This window comes from Centroberyx gerrardi, chromosome 22, assembly GCF_048128805.1.
Source record: "Centroberyx gerrardi isolate f3 chromosome 22, fCenGer3.hap1.cur.20231027, whole genome shotgun sequence".
Lineage (NCBI taxonomy): Eukaryota > Metazoa > Chordata > Actinopteri > Beryciformes > Berycidae > Centroberyx > Centroberyx gerrardi.
In genome coordinates, this window is record NC_136018.1 from 7,404,854 (window position 1) to 7,425,188 (window position 20,335).

General features: G+C 41.5%; 1 protein-coding gene across 3 annotated transcripts in view; it reads left to right on the top strand.

Moving 5' to 3' along the window:
- The first annotated feature begins 3,913 nt into the window (after positions 1-3,913).
- Positions 3,914-20,335, top strand: part of dnajc13 (dnaJ homolog subfamily C member 13) — a 37,805-nt gene continuing 21,383 nt past the window's right edge. For 2 of the 3 annotated variants that reach the window (XM_071915047.2, XM_071915048.2), the window contains exons 1-13: positions 3,914-4,038; positions 7,514-7,594; positions 16,180-16,255; positions 17,158-17,307; positions 17,819-17,860; positions 17,999-18,199; positions 18,314-18,520; positions 18,623-18,718; positions 18,987-19,078; positions 19,371-19,537; positions 19,741-19,820; positions 19,912-20,081; positions 20,195-20,227. In XM_071915047.2, the coding sequence (XP_071771148.1) occupies positions 7,527-7,594; positions 16,180-16,255; positions 17,158-17,307; positions 17,819-17,860; positions 17,999-18,199; positions 18,314-18,520; positions 18,623-18,718; positions 18,987-19,078; positions 19,371-19,537; positions 19,741-19,820; positions 19,912-20,081; positions 20,195-20,227 (1,382 nt within the window). In that variant the 5' untranslated portion in view covers positions 3,914-4,038; positions 7,514-7,526. The remainder of the gene's footprint in view (positions 4,039-7,513; positions 7,595-16,179; positions 16,256-17,157; positions 17,308-17,818; positions 17,861-17,998; positions 18,200-18,313; positions 18,521-18,622; positions 18,719-18,986; positions 19,079-19,370; positions 19,538-19,740; positions 19,821-19,911; positions 20,082-20,194; positions 20,228-20,335) is intronic. The other variant, XM_071915050.2, reaches the window with a different exon arrangement.

A 20,335-nucleotide genomic window follows, 5' to 3' on the forward strand; every position in this document is an offset into this window, starting at 1 on the left:
TAGAGTGAACTTTTAATTTTCAAATTGCTTTTTCATCTTTTCTATTTCTCTTTTGAATTTAAATTTTGCTATTTATACCCTAATGTTCACATTTACATTTTATTGTGGCTGTATTATTCCAAGAAGAGCAGTAAATAACAAAGCATTTAACAATTCCATTATCATTTTGAGTCTTTGATCCACTGATGCTATTTTGATGAAATTTGGGTAAATTATGCATCTTACCACATTTTCAAAGTTACACTGATTGGCGGAAGGGGGGCGCTACAATTGCAGATCAAAACAAGATGACATCGCATATTGATTGGCCCAGAGAGGGAGTGCAGCTTTCATGGGGCATGACATGTTTACTGTTGCCTTGTTAACTGGTTGGCAAGACGGGGCACATTACTTTGATTACAGACTAATGATTAGCTGCTTAAAATTGTAATTGTTTATGTAGTCCAGTAGATTCTGCATGGTCAGTAACATAATCCGATTGCAAGATGTGTAATGTGATGGAACAATTTGAGATCCCACAGTGAAAACTATTTTGCCCTCAAGCATGCCACAGAGTAATTCAACAAGACATCTTTAGGTTTTTTCACAAGTATAAGCCTATGTATTCTGATAACTGTGTTTTTTCAGTACCTGTTTTGGTCATGTAACATCCATCTCTCCCAACTTTCTAATGGTAGATATACTCTAAATGTGCAGAGAAACACAGACTGGTATACTCTGTATACACTACAATACTTGTTATATGCACATTTAACCTCCCATTGATCTTTCAATACATGTTTCAACTGAACTATTGATTGGACACAACATGGGAGCTTCTCCATCAGCTAAACGTATTTGACTCCCATGTGAACCAAATAAAGAGTTCATAGAAATTCAGTTGCTCTGTCTCCTCACCTCGTTTCACTGAAGCCCAAAGGAAATCACTGTCCATTTTGTTAAAGAGGATCCTAAAAAAACAGAAGGCAGCCTCTTTTCCTCTGGTCCCTCTATCTATAATTCAATTAGACTAACGGGCAGCGCATGGTAGGCAACTTAATCAGATGCTTCATAGCGTGACCACTCTGTGCTACCCCACTCAGGTTTACTCTGCCACATCAGTCAGTCACAGAGGCCAAGATGTTTCCCCTCTACCTTCAATCACGGTGAGTCACTCACTCTTTCAGACAGAGGCTAGGCGTCACTAAGTTAGAACATTATTCTACAGGGTGACAAGGCTTAGATGAGCCTACTGTGCTCAGTTTTTATGTTAGTGCTGCTATTCCAGAGCAGTCAACCAGACTGCAGCGGTGGCTCTTCATTGTTCTCATGCTTTTTAGCTGCTTCATGTTGGGCTAGTCATGCTGTTGACATGTTTGATGACATTAAATAACCATTAAATAATCTTTTATGACAGGAGGAACCATACAAAATCAGTGAATTTTGAAATATAGTCAGATCTGCAGGGACAAAGATATTCCTGTTCAGAGATGAGAAGATAATAGAATGAAACTTTATTGATCCCTGTGAGGAATTTGGGTCACTGCAGCAGCAAAAGTAATAGGATATACCAGGAAAAAAAGAAAAATAGAATATGAGCACAAAAATAGCATTAAAAAATAGGCAAAACACAAAAAAAATAAAAGCAATAAAAAGGAATATCAACAATTCTAAATTATATAAAGATGCAGCTGGCATGTTAGGTAGACTGTATTAGTGGGAAGTATGGAAAAATGTATTACATTAGTGTGTTACATATATGATTTTACTTACAGTTGTTACTTACAGTTATTTACCGGTGTTACGAACAGTCTCATTGCTTACTTGAATCATATAAAGAGTTTAATTCCAAAATAAGATAAAAGTGACACTTACTCTAACAAAATGATTGATAGCATAAAATGAAAACAAATTGTAGTACTTTTTGCAGGATATTAGAAAGCAAAACTTGTTGATTGACAAAATGATAACACTTTTACAAACTCAACCTTCTATATATTAGAGATACTGAATGATGAACCTCAGGTAGTGATTTTTCCCAAAACAGATGTAATACATTTTGGAATAGAAATCTTTATATTGTGTCTTTTTGGCTTCATATCTAGTCTTTGGCTGCTCATTTGCAAACATTAATTAACACTAACAGCCATCATGGGCTATATCAAAATGGTCAGCTTGGTACTTTTTTTATGTGAGTCTATGAAACATTATCATGCATCTGTCAGGGTGAAAATAGATTAGGAGTGCTAAAGCATTGCTAGATGGGGAGTAGATGGTCTGCAGTGACCAAGGCAATAACAAAACCCTAGACATTTACAGTGTTTTCAAAATCTTTGCGTTAATAGTTGGTGTAGCCTATATGTAATATTCTTTGATTATCAAAATGTTTGTAATATTGTTTGGATTAAATATGGCAGAAGAGAGGACCTGTTTAGTACTGTGGTCATATCCAGAAGCCACGTTTTAATCACTTGTTGCCCAGTCTGATATGCATGAGTTGCAGTTCTGACAGAATTTGTCTGTCTAACAGTCTAACAGGAGAAGTGAAATGTAATTTTGATTCTGATTCTAATTTTGATAATTTCCCATCATCTGTCTGAGACGAGGGTGGATAAACATGACACCAGCACTCCTATTTATTTGTGTGTGTGCGTGTGTAATATAAACAGCAGACCATTTCACAGCTAGGCTACAAGTGTAAACTTTTAGTTTTCATATCTGGCAGCCTGGGTCATGTGCACAAGCTAGTGGTGAGGGGCCTTCAGATGGCTGGTCTCCCTAAGAGAAGGGCCAAGCAGTTAGCGAGGTATTGTTCAGTATTTGCTATCATTGGTAGCCGCTCAATATGGAGGAGGCGTTGCTTTTTATACCCATGAAGTGGATACTGTCTATTATCCCTCGACCTGCCACTGTTTTCATCCTGTGTACGCAACAATGTGGTTGCCAATTGGGCACTTATGTAATTGCATTAATAGTGTTTATGTCCTTTATATGCTTGTATTTATGTGGACATAAATAAATATTTTATCTGTGTGTGTGTGTGTGTGTGTGTGTGTGTGTGTGTGTGTGTGTGTGGTCAGTGTATTTTAGTTACATCTGGTCTCAGTGTTCAAGTCCGTTGGTAGATTGACTGAAGTTGAAGTATTGCTGCAGTGGTGGGAAAGTGTCCCTAGAGGGCGCAATAGACCTGTATTCCAGGTGGTACTGTACATTTTACCTGCTGCTGATGCTCTGGAACCTGCACAAAAGAGAATGAACAGGGTGATATTTAGGAGCAATGATTAGCCGTTAACTTGAGTAGTCTTGCGATCCAAAAAGGCAAAACACACACACACACACACACACACAGATATGATATATCTATGTCTATTATATCTCTCAATGTAATCATGGGTTACAGGTTCAATTATATTCATCAATTTGAATTCACACATAAAGAAATAACATGAGGCAGCCCATTTCAACAGACTGAACGCCAAAGTAAGGGGTTTGCTATTGTTTAACTATACTAGATGAGCAAGGTTGTTTTTATTCATCGTTTGTCCATTTTGCATATTGTCTGGCCGACAGACTCAACATTTCCAATATCTGACATCCTCAGACCAAATGGCAGAGCAGGGGTGCACCGAGTAGGGTATAGCTGCAGCCCGATACTTGGGTGCACCCACCATGTGAGATGTTCTCCTTTCTTTTCCGCTATTTTAACCCAATCCTGAATAGACTATCAATCTAAACTGTTTCGAGGTCAGTTGCGGCAGTACCAATCAATACAAACACTAAGAAATATGAGGAAAACCTGTTCCCAGATCAGCTATCTCGTCAACTGTACTTCCTGACAGACCAATCAGCTGACAGACTCATGACAGGCAGGCCTTGCGCTTGCGCAGTAGCACACTTTTGCTATCAGGAATATGGCAGCGTCCTGAGCCCTGTTGGGGAAGACGGCGTAATTGAGCTCCTTCAGCATCGGACTGGGAAAACTGAGACGTACCGGCCGCACTCAGAGGAGGGTGGGGGCCGAGGGACGGCTACAAATTACATTTGTTAGCGACTTTACAGGTAAATGCACTTGTGATTGCCTGCCATTCTCCTCAAGCCATCTCCTCCATGTTTGCGCTTGCTTGATTGAACCCCGTTGCTAATACGACTAGCTCTTGTCTGGCAATGGAAACCTGTCTAGTTTGCTAGTTAGCTACTAGCTCGCGTTAGCTTCCAACGGCCCCCTTCTGCGTTTGGCGAACAAACAGCAGTAACGAAAGTATCGGGGCCTCCTGTGACCCTCTCAAGCTGTAGCAATAGTGTCCACATCTGACTGCGTCGCAAAAATGGTGCTGTCGTTCTTGTTTTTAGCCAGTCAGTGACTGTGTGGGCCTGCTGCAATGAAGCAGAGTTGGTTAACGCTAGCTGCTTGAGAGCCAGGTAGCGCTGCTTGTCTTGGGTACTTGACAGGTCGACACCAGCCGCGTCAGACGGACTGTGTACAATAATTGTGACAGCAGCCTTTACATCAAACTGCAGACATACAGAGTTAGCTATTTAACCTTTTTCGTATATGCATGTTTCCGCTGTTTTTTATATCTGTAGTAGTCATGTGCAAAGAATTAACAAGCTCTCTTAAATTTGCAAGCAAGTGTTTCTGTAATCCAAATAGAACCACGCACTTTAAAGAAACATGAGATTGCGACCTTAAAGTTCCTGTTTTAGTGTAGGAATGTGATTTTTTTTTTTTATTATTGTTGATTGGCAAAGAACGGAAGGATATTACAGCAAGTATTCAGTGCAGGAAATGCTTTCAAGAAGAGACCTACTTTTTTTGTTGTGGGTGACAGTGAAAGGAGCACAGAGACCATCGTGGCATTCGGGTTATCTGGATATGACTGGGTTCTGTATTTGACCAAAATCATAAAGATGGTCTGGTTCAAGATATTCCCCTGTAGATCTTTTTTTTATTGCAACTCCTCTGTCTATTCAATAACAGTACATTTAAGTTCGGCTTGATGTTGAATAACAGCTTGCTCAAAAGATAAGATTAGGGGCATACACCGATCTAAAAACCCATGCCAGTTTTTGTCCCAGGCTCTTGTACTCACACTGATGCTGAAAACTGTTTTCCTATTCTTACCCGTCATACTTTTCAAAAGAATACTATTGATTCATTTTTACAACAGCTGTGAGCAATATTTATGTTGAAACGAGGCACAAGACAGGCTAAAGTCAAACAAATAGACTGAGGAGGCGGTTTGTTTACACAGGGCTAATTTGGCAGTATACTCTTCAACAACAGTTAGCTGACCCATGATTGCCATGACATGCATTGTAGCCAGTGGTTGCACCATGATATTCAGTCTAGTTAAGTCAAGGTTCAGATAGCCTCCTGCTGGGTCCCATTTGGAGGTCTGCTACAATCCTCTTAGCAGTGCTACCTGGTTGAAAGCAAGAGCCAGTAGATACCATGGCACTGCGCTTACTGTCACAGACGCAACACAACAAGATCTCATTACGCACTCTTTGTTAGCACTGATCGAAGCCTGTATTCCTTTCAGTTCATGAAAAGTTGTGAGACTTGTCTGAGACAGGTTGTCATCTAGCCGCTGTGTACTTTGCTTTGGGCCAGGTTCCATTTCTATATGCCTCATTGTCTTCCTACTCAGTTTTTTTTCTGCTAAGCTCTGTCAAGAATGGCCCATGAAAATGTTACTATTGATCTACATGCAGTCAGAAAGAGCTGGGAGGGGCAATCACATGACCCGGTCCTGGAATCTGCCTTGGTCTTTTTATACACTCATCACAGTAATAGAATTAAAACTGCACTGCCCACAGGGCCGAGGAGCACGTGGTCCTATGCCTGTTGCTAACATCTCCTATTGTGCATTCCATCAGCCAGCCCCCACTTTGGATTAGATTCATTATACAGCTCCATGAACGCTTGTCTGGAAAAAATAACTGTTGATGCAAAACTTGGCTCTACAGTGTTCCTTTGAGCTTTGTCTCTCCAGCACAGACTTCTTACAGTGGGGGATTAATGAGATACTGCGACTTGACTAATTTTTCAATTCCTCATCCAGTGCTGAGGCGCTTGGAAGCAGTCTGTATTTTGCGTACCGCCCTCTTTGACTGCCAGACACTCGTCCCCTTGATGAACGGTGGATTCCATCATTTGGACTTATTTTGCTGCTCCCTGCTTCATTTGCACGCTGACATGGAGAGGAAGGAAAACTGGAGTCAGTTATTTCCAGGATCCTGGCAGAGTGCTGACACAGGTTCCCCTTGTCACAGTGCAGCGGCCAGCAGAGAGAGGTTACTGCGCTTAGGACAGGAGAGGCAACTGCTGCCTCCCTCTTATGCACTTACTGTGTTTTATTTTGTCTCTTTAGCCTTCATCTATTATTTGTTTGAAACTGTCTTTATCATAAAGTATCACAGCTGTATTAATGTTACAAGCAAAACAAAAAAAAAAAACCCTAAACTTTGTGTGTAGGCTTGGCCAGGCTTTATTGTACTTTATTTTACAGTGATCATAAGTTGAAAGCATGTAGTTGGAAAAGCAGTCTTTGGACATGGTAGAGAGAAATACGATCTTAGTTAATCTACTGTCCAGATTTGAGAACGGCTAGCAGCTAAATTGTGATTTTGCACACAAATTTGGGAGAGGACCCAGACACTAAGACATAGCCTAACCCTTTTTATCTAAAGATGATCAATAGATTATCAATAGGCTACGTTGGCTTTACACCAGACTGTATTGACATTTTGAACTGGTGCTCTGTTGTGCTGTAGTTGGTGTTAATGATATCGGCACTGAATAGAGGTCCTTCATTTCCTCTCTGTTTTTGCTGAGCAGGTTATATCCCTGTGATGCCTTGCTGGCAAGTATTCCTCTTTTCTCATTCTGCCTGTGAAAATGCATTCATGAGGGAGAGAGCAGATGTCAGAGGAGAGACGATTATGTAAACTGCATCAAGTGGAAGTCATATACCGCCCGCGGCATTGGTTCTAGCACTAGTAGCCGAGGCCATGGCTATGCAGAATCAGTCAGTTAGTCATGGAGCCCGCTGCCCGCTGTTGTTGAATAGATAATCAGTCTGTTTCTTCAGTGTAATAGAGAAGTTCTGATTGAGCTGAGGCAGCAGCGGGACTCTTCAAGCCGAGGGAGTGTCTGTTGGGAGGCTGTCCCTTTGAGTTGTAGAATGTTTAATGGCTTTGTGAAGTGTGTGTGTGGCAGTATATTGGAATGCGTGTTACATAAATGATGGACAAAGGTCGGGGTGCAGGTTTTTTGGTAACTTCTCCGACAGTTAACTGAGACATGGCCTCGCTCATGTGACTACCTCAGATCACAGTGCAAAGAGAATCCCTCCCCTTCTTTTGTGCTCTATAATTAAATCAGTTTTGCACGTAAGCAATGGCCAAATGAAAGTCACCCACCCATTTATTTTATGAACTCTTTTCTATGTTGAATATGCAGAAACGCTTACCTTACTTACTTTACTTACTTTTTGACCCTGATTATAACCACTGCTCTCCTGTGTTATAGGTCCTGTGAGAAGATGAATGTCGTCAAAGACAACAAAGACTTGGCCTGTTTCTACACCACCAAACACTCCTGGAGGGGAAAGTAAGACCCGCAATTTGTTTGTTCCTTTTCCCTGAACATCTATAGGATTTCAGGGGTGACAGCACAATCTATTTCATATGTGTTCTTTATGTCGGTTTAAAAGGCAAAATTAGCCCTAAGTATTCTCTTCATCACCACTAAGGTGATGAAGCTACTACATAAGGTTTGGGAAAATCCTGAAATCCTGACTCAGTGCTTCCATTGTGTTGACTTCCTTATCCTGGCTGAGGAAAATAGGTCTGCAGACCACTGTCAGCAGTCACTGATCAGTACTAAAGTGATCTGTGTGTTTTGTAGAGCTGAAATGTAACCCAAAGAACCAGTGCAAATAGCACAGAATTGGACTCAGGCAAGATGATGTCCATGTAGTGACGTCCATTTATTGTCTGCAGACAGAATCACAAAAAGCTGCTTCGCCCAAGGGTACCAGTATTATCTCTTCTCCAACTTCTTTCTCTAATACTAGAGAGAAAGAGATGGAAAGAGAGAGACCAGCTAACTGGTTAGTTAAAATCAGCAATACCAGTTACTGTAAGCCCATTGTATTATAAAATGCCATATTGTATCTGCAGCAGCATTGTCCCCGCTCAGGCTCAAACCACAAATACATGAGATGGGATAATTTTATTAGCATGATGTAGGCTGTAATGCTGTACATTGTATATGTTGGTAGCTAGGTGTCACAAGATGCACTCAAAGTATATATAAAGTTCTAAATCTCACCCAACTCAGTAAATACACAATTGTACATGTATATAAAACTTTCTTTATAACATTGTAGGGACGAATGCATTTATTATATGTATTCAGTAATGCAGAATGATGTGAGATTTGATATTTTGGGATCAATTTTCCTTAACAGACCTCTTTCCTCAGTTTTCTTACCATAGGAAGGAAACAGGAAACAGGGGCACAGTAGGAGGAGCTGTTATTGTACTTAGCCATTTTCTCATACCAGGTATTGTGATTAAAGGAGATTGTGAGTAACTATATGAATGAATCCCTTTACAATAGAATGAATACATCATTTTGTAGTAGGTAGGCTTGTACTTGCCTTACAAAGTACATGTATTCTTTAGGGCACAGGCTACCTATTTTTACTTTATGTAGCAATATGTTTATGTAAACTGTTTCTAGATTGTCTTAAAGTAACACAATTAAGCTAACATAGAACAAGGAACCTAAAATTAGCTGGGACTTAACAAACTAGACCTAGCTGTTTGGTAGCCCTCAGAGCTAAAGAATCTGTTTCTATGCAAGCTCGATTTGGGACAGTGGGATCACATTACCAATACCTGCTTTCTAAATGGCTTTGTCCCATTAAGGCCTGTCATTGACTTAGGTAACGTAAGCAGTGCTGCAGAGCATTATCCATCATCAGAGTTTCATCCAGCTAATGCCTCCTGAAGTGTCCACCAGAGACGGGCGTTGATGTGTGTGGAGAGGACAGTGGACAATGAGTCCAGGGCTTTGATAGATAGGTCAACAGAAAAAGAAAGAGAAGGGGGTTATGTCAGGATGGCCTCTTTTATCTAGCTTCAGACAACCAAAAAGCCTCAGACATGGTGGGAAATATTTTTGTCTACAGGCCACAGTGGTTAGTAAATACTAAAAGTAACTATCCACTCTAACTTCACCAGCCAACAGTTTTTAGAACAGTATAGGACATCCAATCAGTGGTTGCTTATCTGCCAAAGTGCCACACAGAGTAGACATACTTGCTAGCCAAAGCAAAATGTACCAGCTTTTGCCTGGGAGCTAGTGTTATTTTCCCACCCTGGCTTTAGATAGAGGAAACTGTATTGCATGTTTTATGTAGCCGCTGGATCATCTCAGACTTGCACAGTTACTGTGTCAGGGATGAGAGGGAGCACAGCTCTTCACTGTGAATACAGAACATATTCCCAAAAGCCAACTTTAATTATACTCATCCTCGATTAGCTTGCCCTCTTTGGCCATGTATAAAAAGTACTTCTGTCATGTGAATTGTAGACGTGCAGCATGGAAGAGAGTATTTGGCATCACTTGATGTGCCAGCACCTCTAACAGCTACAGCTGGGCGCAGGACACTTGGTGTCAATCTTCAGTGAAGACTTAGAAAGTGCCTCTCATTTCTGGATGCTGCTTATGCCGAGTGCAAACTGTGCGACTGTGAAAAAGCGAAGATCTCAGTCCTGCTCACATAAAACAACCTTATTTCCTGTAGTTTCTTGTCTTGCTGATGTAGCGGTGCGCACATTAAACGATACGGCACAGATGGGGGGTCACACACACGATATTGACAAATAATCATATTTTGCTAAATATGCAATTGAAATATAATATTGCAATACAATACACAGACACAGATTTTTCAATATTTAAGATTTTATTAGCAAACAAACATTTTTAATGGATTAAAACTGAGATGAGTTGCTTAATATTTGCTGTGTTTAAATCCAGTAAACATGTTTTTATTATATGCAATTCTTTGTATATGAAATTGGGTTGCAGCCTCTTGCAATGTGGAAATTGAAGTTGTTGTTGTTTTTTTTTTTTTATTATTATTAATTGTGCAGCCCTAGTCACACATTCACATTTTCACTTGTATTTAATCTTGACGGACCTCGACCCTGCTGTCTCGTCAAAACAAAAACGAAACATGACTTTGTTTTTCACCTGATTGTGCAAAAATGGAGCTTGAGAAAGAAGAGCAGCTTGCAGCACTTAATGTGTGTGCAGTCATTTGTGTCGAAAAAGAAAAACATGAAGAAGGGCTAGATGGCGAATTTGGAGGAGAGAATGGTTGGGGAGACGGGGGCAGCATGGGTCGTCTGTTCTGCAGAGAGGTGGACGTAAATTATAAAGCCATGATGATGATGTGTAGTTTGCACCTCTTCTGCCTGGTTTCCTCTCGAACTCTCATTGGTTATTTCTGCTCGAATTTTGTGCAGACAAAATCAAACATGTTGGAAAATCTCTGGATGTCTGAGACGGGTCAGACTGTCGCTCTGACACGCTCAAACTTCAGTGACGGCTGCAGGATGGAGATATTGTCTCAGATCTCAAAAACTTGTCTGGGACAGCTAAAGTGGGCCTAAAGTCTTGTAGTGTGCATCCAGCTTTAGTGTCACTACAGCATTTTCTCTCCTCTCTGTGCCCGTGATCATGTTTTTTTTTTTAAGTCCTGTGACCCTAGCTTGTAGGGTTATATTCGACTTGGCTGTGGTGTGGCCTGCTAACGGACGGTTCCATGTCTTCTACACAAATGGATTCTCTCAGAGCAGAGAGGATTTTCTGCCTTCTGCATACAGTACTTCTCTAAGCTCTTTCAGTCCACATAAGATACAAATCCCCATCTCTTTTGAATGCCTTGATAGCTCACCATTATGTTTAAACAATAAGGGAGCTTAGCTGCAACAGATGCTCAAGTCATATTTATCTGTATTGTTAGGCCTAATACTTTAATGAGTTTTATTACCAATACACAGGATCTGATCCAACTACCCCGCCTTGTACTTTGTGTTTGTGATATATTAAGGCGCAACTTTATTTTCCAGTCATGATGAAGTCTTTTCATTTATTGTTTCCCTTCAACTTCCTGACTGAGTTTTTGGTAGGTCTGCACACATTCAACTCTCCTTTCTCCATTCTCTCCATTCTCATAGTTTAGCTACTCAATGGACACTGAAACACTGAAGTTAAGAGTCCATTTGCTCAGTAATCTGATTGAATGACTGATTCAGTTGTCTGATAATCCAATTTAGGCTTGGACTACAAAGCATATCCTCTAAGGTACAAGAAAACAAAGTTCTTATAAACTCTTGTTTTGTCAAAGGTTGTCCCGAATGTTTGTCCAGACTTTGATTGGATTTGTTTGGATTTTGATAGATGGAACAGTACATCTGTGCATTCCTATGTAATTTATTGTGTCTTGTATAGTGGATTTTGTAGCCTAGCTTTTTATGTCTTCAGCTCTGTCTTCTTTGTGAGAAACTGCACATTGTGTATGAAGAGGAGAGGCAGTTGTTCAGAGGGTTTGCTCATATTGCCTACAGGAAGTTGCAAAATTTGATATATTATGAAATCTTAAAAAGTGGAAGGCAAAACTCTAAAGCTGTGTTGTGCAGCATGAATGAATGAAGAAGAGGAATCTGTTAATTTTCACAAACTGTATCTGTGGTGTGACTGACTGTACTGTAAACTGCCATTGTAAAGCTTGTTTTATAATGTGCCTTTTTCCTCATAAACATCCTTTATGGAAGGGTTAATTTCCCATGGACTCTTTTACATATTCTTAACATAAGTTTCCCTTTCCCCTCCCAACTCAACTTTAACCCCCACTCACCGCACCTTCCTACATACACGTATAGCCTAACTGTGTCCTAGCAGCTGACATTGGCTTCTCCAGCTAGACAGTGTCCCAGCTGCTCCTGTGTACTTATCACTGCATCATCACTTTGTAATGCAGTCAGCTGCAGATGTTCAGTATGTACACTTAGCACATTGCTTTTTATACTGTAATTAGTGCGCTTTAGTCAAAAATCTTCTAACAGACTCCTTTTAGCTACCTTTCAAAGTTCTTCATGATCACTTATGCTGTGATGACTTCTTAAGACACACTTGACCTCTTTAAAATAAAACCAGAGTTTAAAACCAGAGTATCAAGTATGGTAAAATAAAGAGAAATAGGCTGTTACCCAATGACTTAAGCGAACATCTTCAAAGCAAGCAGTTGGGAAATGTGGCCTTCTCTGAATGAGATTCCACTTCTTCATGCACATCACACCATTGTTTTAAGCTATCACAATTATTTCAAACTTCCGAAACGCATATGAAATCTGATATCAGCTGGGTCTGATGTCAGGCATTTGGTGTTGTCATGAAAGAATGACCTAATTCTTCTTTATAGATGTATCTGTCCATGACTTCACCGTCTGTACAGCCCTATGCACTCACTGTCCACGGGTGGGCAGAGATCGCCTGTCTGTCCAGATAGTATTAAAAAAAAAAAACTATCCGCCCACAGAGAATGAATAATTAACCAGCCGTGTGTTGAGACCCAGCTTAGCCAGCCAATTAGCTCCAAGGTCAAGGCTTCTTGTAGGGAAGCAGCACCCTCAGACCGGGGCAGAGTCATGGCCGTAGCACCCTGACATGACGGAAGCAGGGAATAGTGGAGAGAAAAACTGTGTGTGGGGAGAGGTGGAGAAAATAGAGAATGAGTATACTTGAGCGGGCTGTCTCATGGGAAGATGCATGGAAATGACGTGACATTTGTGTAATTGCGGAGAGGGATGGAGATGGTGCTCTGGGATGAGTCTGGACCCATAATATTCCACTTGAGCCTTGCCCCGGGCCTCTGTCTGTCTTGTCTGTTTGTGTTCGTCATTTACTCCACACACAAGTAAGAATGCGTTAGGCCAAAGTAATCTCTCAATTTGACTTTCTTTTACTACTTTTTCATGGTGGGACTAAATGGTATCTGCGCCTCCACTTTCTCTCCAGGCCTAATGAGGATGTGCAAGGAGTGGAGGCATGTCAGCATGTTCAGCATACAGGGCAACAGCATCTTAGAGGTGCTAAAAGGAACATTTTTTACACAAATACACACACACACACACACACACACACGTTTGTATTGGATAAATTCAACCCTAAACTTGACGCACTTTAATACCTGCCTAACGTTACCTCTTTCCCAAATCTTAACCAAACCCTATTTCTCACCCTAAGCCTAACCCTAAAATGACCCATTATCAAATCAAAGACTAGCCAAAATGTTGTCAGTTGACCAAAAATTCCTCGTCTTATTTCGAAAACTCAAGCTTTCCAAAAGTACAGTGATCAAACCCACATCCACCCACACCCACAGTACAACGTGCAGAGGGGAAGACTGACAAAGCAGCATTTTGCGCTTCCTTCCTAATATTTCCAATAGTCCCACGCTGTTAACAGTTCCACTGAATTTGTGTGGTCTGATTCATTACAGAATTGCTAACACAATAAATCGCAACCCTTCCTTTTACAGTCACCCAAAGTACTAGGCAATTACCAGCTAAATACGTGGTAAGAATAGCATGTTGCCAAGTAATTACAGCGGTACCTAAGTAGGTAAATACTTAGAAATCACAGCAGAGTTACTTAACGCTGGTATTACTCATCAGTTCAAGTGTCTACATTGTAGTTTTCACTTGTTTAGGGTGGTAACTCCTTCTCTATTACACATCAGTTCAAGGAGCAATCTTGTAGATATGAAGGTTTATATTAGCAGTAGCCCAAGTTTGTTGTATACTTTTTAGGAATTATGGTAACACTTTCTTATAAATTAGCTTTTCTTGCATAGTAATTGTCCGCTTTATTCACTTGGAAAGTATTTATTAAACTTACCATAAAGACTGTGAAATTGTTGTAGGATTTGGGAATTCTGTCAAAAAGACCTTGCATAAACTCTATTAAGTTTGGTATTCTGCAATTCACCTCTGCTGAATGGCTACCATGTATGCTTTAGTGTATTACTATGAAATAGCCTACCTTGTAATTATCTCAGAAATTATGGTAAAACCTGACAGTAAAAAGCATTGTTTGTTCTCTAGGTTCTTACCATATCCTTTATAATTTGTTATTTATTTGTTTTTCAGTTAAATTAAGGCTAACATATATGTTCTTCAAAGGTACTTGGTAAAACATTCCAATTGAATCAGTAAGTAAGCTGCAACTGGACTGTAAAGGTAGGCAACACTTAATTCTGTGGTATGACCTGGTTCTTACCACATCCTTTACAATGCAGTTTCACCATACTATTCTGCACACTGTAAAGTAAGTATTGCAGAACATGTATGGTTCATTTGTCAATATTGCATTTGGGAAGGGTGTGGTAAGAACCACGTCAGACCATAGAAGTAAGTGTTGCTTTCATTTCCAGTCCAGTTTCAGCTGTCTCACTGAAAAATTGGAATGTTTTCCTTAGTACCTTTGAATAACATGTACAGCACAAGTTGTCTAATTGCATGGAAAAGGAAATAAACAGCTGTAAAGGATATGATAAGAACCATGGGGACAAACTTTCTTTTACAGTCTGGTTTCACTGTGACTGAATGTAAGGGTTCCCCATAATTTGTGGAGATAAAGTTCCTAGTCTGTGGGTTAGTGTTAGTCTTGCCTAAGCACTTTTCTTAGTGGTCGTTTGTCTCAAGATCAGATTCATTTTCACACTATCCGACATACATTTCCTTTTAGATCTGTTATTTAGTTGCTTCTTAATTGTAGTATACTTTTGTTTTTGCCTTTTATAAACAGGAGTTACAACTGGGCTTATAGGTAGAGTTTATTTATTTGCACATATGAAAGAAGAAAAAATACAGATTGTGTAAGTCGGGTAAAAACAATAGGCTTATGAAATCACCTCAAGAAACAAAAACATAAAAGAACTGGAGAACAGACATGAACTGACAGAAAGTGGTGAAACAAAACCAAAATGCACAAATGATGAGTAAGGGAAAGGAAACCTAATGCAGAAAATGAAAGCGCAAGTTGATCAGCGTGCTGGTGAGGTTTTAGCTTCCACTTGGTGCGTCCCCCTTTGTTTTGCCACTGTACTCGGCCAGCCGCGGCCTCTCTTTGTCTGCGGCTGTGTGAGGCGGTTTGATGTGTAGAAAAGGGATCAGAGATGCAGTCTAGCGGAAACTCTTCTGCCACTCTGAGGCGGGGTGGGGTGCACTGGCTTACACTTCTGACTGGCCTCCCCTCTATTGACTCACAAGCACGTACACACACACACACACACACCACGTACAACACTATTATAGATAGATAGACACTTTAGAGATCCACAAGGGAAATTACAGCATCACAGCAGCTCGCAGTGCAAAGGAAGCAAAAGCAGATGACAAAGAGCTAACTATAAATGCATACATTAAATGCACATGCGCACATAGACACACACACATTACACATATGCTACACACGCACATCTTTATAAATGCAGTGTTAACCCGCTTCACTTCAGCTCATTGGCTGCCTGCTGTGAACATAGCTCTGAAAGTGTCAGGTTGTAATCCTTTCTCATCATCTTTCCTCGGGTGTGTGCCTTATCTCAACCATTGTCTCATAAAAGTGTCTGAAAACGTACATGACAAACCTGCATGTGGATGACATCTTCTGGTAATTGAGTCTCAGTGACGTAATGGACGTGTGCATTTCTGCCCTTGACTCATCATTGGTTGAGAGAGGACTTCAATGGGGGGGCACATGTACCTGCTCTTCTCGACCCAACCTGCCCTCTGTCCGATGTAATGGAGCTTTATTGGCGCGATGAGCTATATTCGGCACATCGGGTACCTTGGGATCGTGAATTGATAGGGATGGATGTTGGCTATTCTCAGGGCAAATTGGATCCACTAACCTCCACATGTTTGAAATACCATCACTTACTCCAAGGGCAGTGTGCATTCACCCCGTTTTCACTGCTTCACAATAAATGTCCAAGCTAACGTTACGTGACTCACTGCCCATGCTGTTGAGCTGGTTAAATGTAGCGGTCCCTGTCTTTGTGTGGTTGGTGATGGGTAGGCGTTCATCTGACTCATCCCATCTCTCTGTTCCAGGTACAAGCGAGTCTTCTCAGTGGGCACCCATGGCATTACCACTTACAACCCTACCACGCTAGAAGTAACAAACCAGGTCAGTATGCAGCCTGTTATAAAGCAATGTTAGCTTCTGTGTCCTTCAAGCACCTGTTATACTGTAGCTATCGGTGCTTAACAGATGCTTGTGGGAAGTGCTGATCTTGGCTCCTGCTGTTGCCATGTGACTATTGAAAATCCATTGGAAGCACGATGCTCTCTTGCTAAAAGCTGAAATATTTTTAACTTCTGGTGTTCTGAGTGCTCAAAAATACGCTAAGCTCTCAGCGCTGTCGGGAACATGCAGCAGCATGCCATTCCATTGACAGTAACAAGAAAAAGAAGCCATAGCCAAAGAGGTTCCCCAGTGGACATGAAACCTTACTCATTACCCCTCTAAATCCAGAACATGGCTAATCACTGCAAAAAGCAGCATGGTTAGTTTAATGCAATTACAATAGTAGCGTAATGTGGTGTCCTTATGTTTGAACTGTTATGAATCACCAAAACGATACATGGTATGCAGGACATTATGCCGTCATCATGGTAGTGTCAGTGTGTCTGTAAGTCTGTGTGTGGACACAGTCTTGTGAACACAATAAATCAAGAACAATGCATGATAGAAACTTCATACTTAAACCACATGTTCCCCTTATAGAGTAGATGATCTGGTTAGATTTTGGACCACTTTGCTGCATAAATTTGCATATTGAGGAAAACAGATTTTCTTGAAACTGCTATAACTCCTTAATGCTTTAAGATACAGAGTTGTTGACATAGGCATATTTGCTAATTAATGCATTAATTACCCAAATGAATGACCTCGTTAGCATAACGGGTTATGTTTACTATATCATGGTGATTATGGTGGGACATTAGGCAGCTCAAGTGCCTCTTGTTTGATTGTGTGTGAATTTAACAATGTGTGTGTTTCTGTCTTGCTGCTGCCTGTGTTGCCAGTGGCCTTATGGAGACATCTGTGGCATCGGCCCGGTAGGAAAGGGCCAGGGCACAGAGTTCAACCTCACATTCCGCAAGGGCAGTGGCAAGAAGTCGGAAACGCTCAAGTTCTCCACAGAGCACCGGACAGAGCTGCTCACAGAAGCACTGGTGAGGAGCAACACTCAGACCTGCATCACTTCAGTACCACCGTTTACAACAAGCCTATAGACGTCATGGACACAAATATTAACAGGGTCTGAGAAGAAAGAAGTCTTTGTGGCTTATTCATGCTTTCTAGTCAGTGACGGGTCAGGGCTGCAGATTGTGTTGTGTTGACCAAAAAAAATGCAGCAAATTCACAATGTACAGTGTACTGTTGAGCACTGCAGTGCTTGCAAATCACAGTTGCTTTGACTTAGCTGTTTTTCACACATGTGAATCAACAGAGAATTTGTTGGCGTAAAGAAATTAACTCATTATGTTGAGTTATAAAACTGTAATGAGGCTGGTGTTTCCCCACTGGGCTCCCTAATGGAGGTTCCTCTCCATGAGTGTGAACCAGTGAAATGTCTTTGTAATTTTGTAATTAAGACCGTGCATCTGGGATGATATAAAAGCTAACTGTGTAAATTGACACAATTATATAATATCTTTGTTTTTGTTTTTTTCTTTTCCACAGAGATTCAGAACAGACTTCTCAGAGGGAAAAATAACTGGCAGGGTAAGTGCTGCGATACATCAAGAAGAGAATGGAAGAAAAAAAATGTAATAAGTTATCCATTTCAGTGTATGTTAGCCAGCATGGTGCCACAGCATGCATTGTATGTCACATAACACATTATGTCCCCGACCCTCACAGCGCTACAACTGCTACAAGCACCACTGGAGTGACACGAGGAAGTCTGTGAATTTAGAGGTGACTCCGGGCGGCATCGACCAGATCGACCCCCACACCAACCGGGTGGTATGTTCCTACGACTACCGCAACATAGAGGGCTTCGCCGAGGTCTCCGACTACCAGGGGGGCTTCTGCATCCTCTATGGCGGCTTCAGCAGGCTGGTACGCATTCATGACTGTCTGTGGTGTATGTGTGCAATCTGTCTCTCTTCACATTAAAGCGTCCTAATAACAAAATTGTTCATTAACCTTTTTCTCTCTCTCTCTCTCTCTCAGCATCTGTTTGCCTCAGAGCAACGGGATGAGATTATCCGCAGCGCCATAGAGCATGCTGGGAACTTCATCGGCATCATGCTGCGATTGAGGAAGGAGACCCTGACCTTCGAGGGTTTTGTGACGGACAGGCTTGGGAAGTACAGCTCAGACGAGAGCATCACTTCGCTAGCCGAGTTCGTGGTGCAGAAGATCTCCCCGCGTCACCCGGTTAGAGCACTAAGCTTTTCCTCAGTACCGTGTGTTATTTATGTTTTTTTATTATTATTATGACCAATTTCTGTGCGTGTGTGTTCTGTTTGTCCCTTGTAGGAGCCTGTTAAGCGTATCCTGGCCCTGACTGAGACATGTCTAGTGGAGAGAGACCCAGCTTCCTACAACATAGTCACCATCAAACCCTTCGGAGAGGTGGGCTTTCATTGGCTAGTGACACCAAATCAAAGAATTTGTAGACTGAAACTTTTGTAGTCAAGGCAACTTTGTTCTCTCTGGTTCTACTCCTGTGAAGACCAGTGTTAATTGAATTGACTGTGTTCATTTCAATATGTATGAATTGCAACGCTGCAAGTTAAGAGCAGTTGAGTCTGTGTGATATGAGTAAACAGTCTCCTCCCCCTCTCTCTCTCTATCTTTCTCTCTCTCACCTCTTCTTGTCCTCCACCCACTGTCCCTCCAGGTATTTGCTCTCATCTGTGATGTAGACAACCCGCAGGTGTTTACAGTAGAATTCATCAGAGGCCAGATCAGAAAGTTCTCCTCCACAGAAAGGTACACAGACATGATGCATACATCTTTCTTTATGTACATAGTACAGGCCCTGTGGGTTGGTTAAATGTTGGGTAGTATTTTTGGCCTGCCTCATTTGCATTTTTTTCTAGTATTTACCTTTTTCACAAGATGAGTAATTTGTGTATGTGCATGCATGCATGTCTGTGCTGCGTAGCCTTACCACTTGTCTTCCATGTTTTTTTTGTGCTCAGTGTTCAGGCTCCATAACAACACTGATCATCTGTGATGCATTAAGCAGAGTGTGTTTGTTTGTATGTGTGTGTGTGTGTAGGGACTCGCTGTTAGCCAGCCTACTGGATGGAGTTAGAGCATCAGGCAACAGGGACGTGTGTGTCAAAATGGCCCCCACGCAACGAGGGCAAAGATGGGGCTTACTGAGCATGCCCGTGGACGAGGAAGTGGAGAGTCTGCATCTCAAATTCCTGGCAGCTCCGCCTAGTGAGTCAAAGCCCTGGATCTCCTAATGAGATTCATCAAGTTGTATTGGTTTTAATATCACATGTTCAAGTGGTTTTAGATTTAGATTTTCATTACTTTTGATGGTTTTGATATTGATATCGTCTTCTGTAGTATTTTTAAAGAAAATGTTGAGGTTAAACTGTTTTTTTGTTTACCATTCCATCCCTTCCTCCTTTGCGCAGATGGAAACTTTGCTGACGCAGTGTTCAGATTCAACGCCAACATATCCTACAGCGGAGTGCTACATGCAGTAACACAAGACGTGAGTGTGTGTGTTCAAACGCTGTGTGATTTGTGTCTGTCCGTCCAGCAGATGTCACACTCCTTTCCTCCTTCTGTCTCTCTCTTCTCAGGGTCTTTTTTCAGAGAACAAAGAGAAGCTGATCAACAACGCCATCCTGGCCCTTCTGTCCCAGGAGGCCGAGCTGCCGGGTCCGAATGCGGAGCTGGAGAGCCATTTCCAGGCCATCCGACGCTTGGTGGCCTCCAAGGCCGGCTTCCAGGCCTTCACCCAGCTGCCCAAGTAAGGGTGCAGTAGATAGATATTCCCTCTCCCCCGTTCACTTCCTGGTTGTATTTCTTTTAAAGTATGCTTTTGGTGAGCTGCGGGTAACAGGCATGCTCTGTCATTCCAAGGTCTGGTCAAGGGTCTGGACTCACAGATGGAACGTAAATATGAATCCATACATCTCAGTCTGCCCTCTGTTTCTGTTTCTTATCCTTCTCCATGAGTCTGACTTATCTGTCTGTCCATCAAGCCGCTCTCCTCCCTTTCAT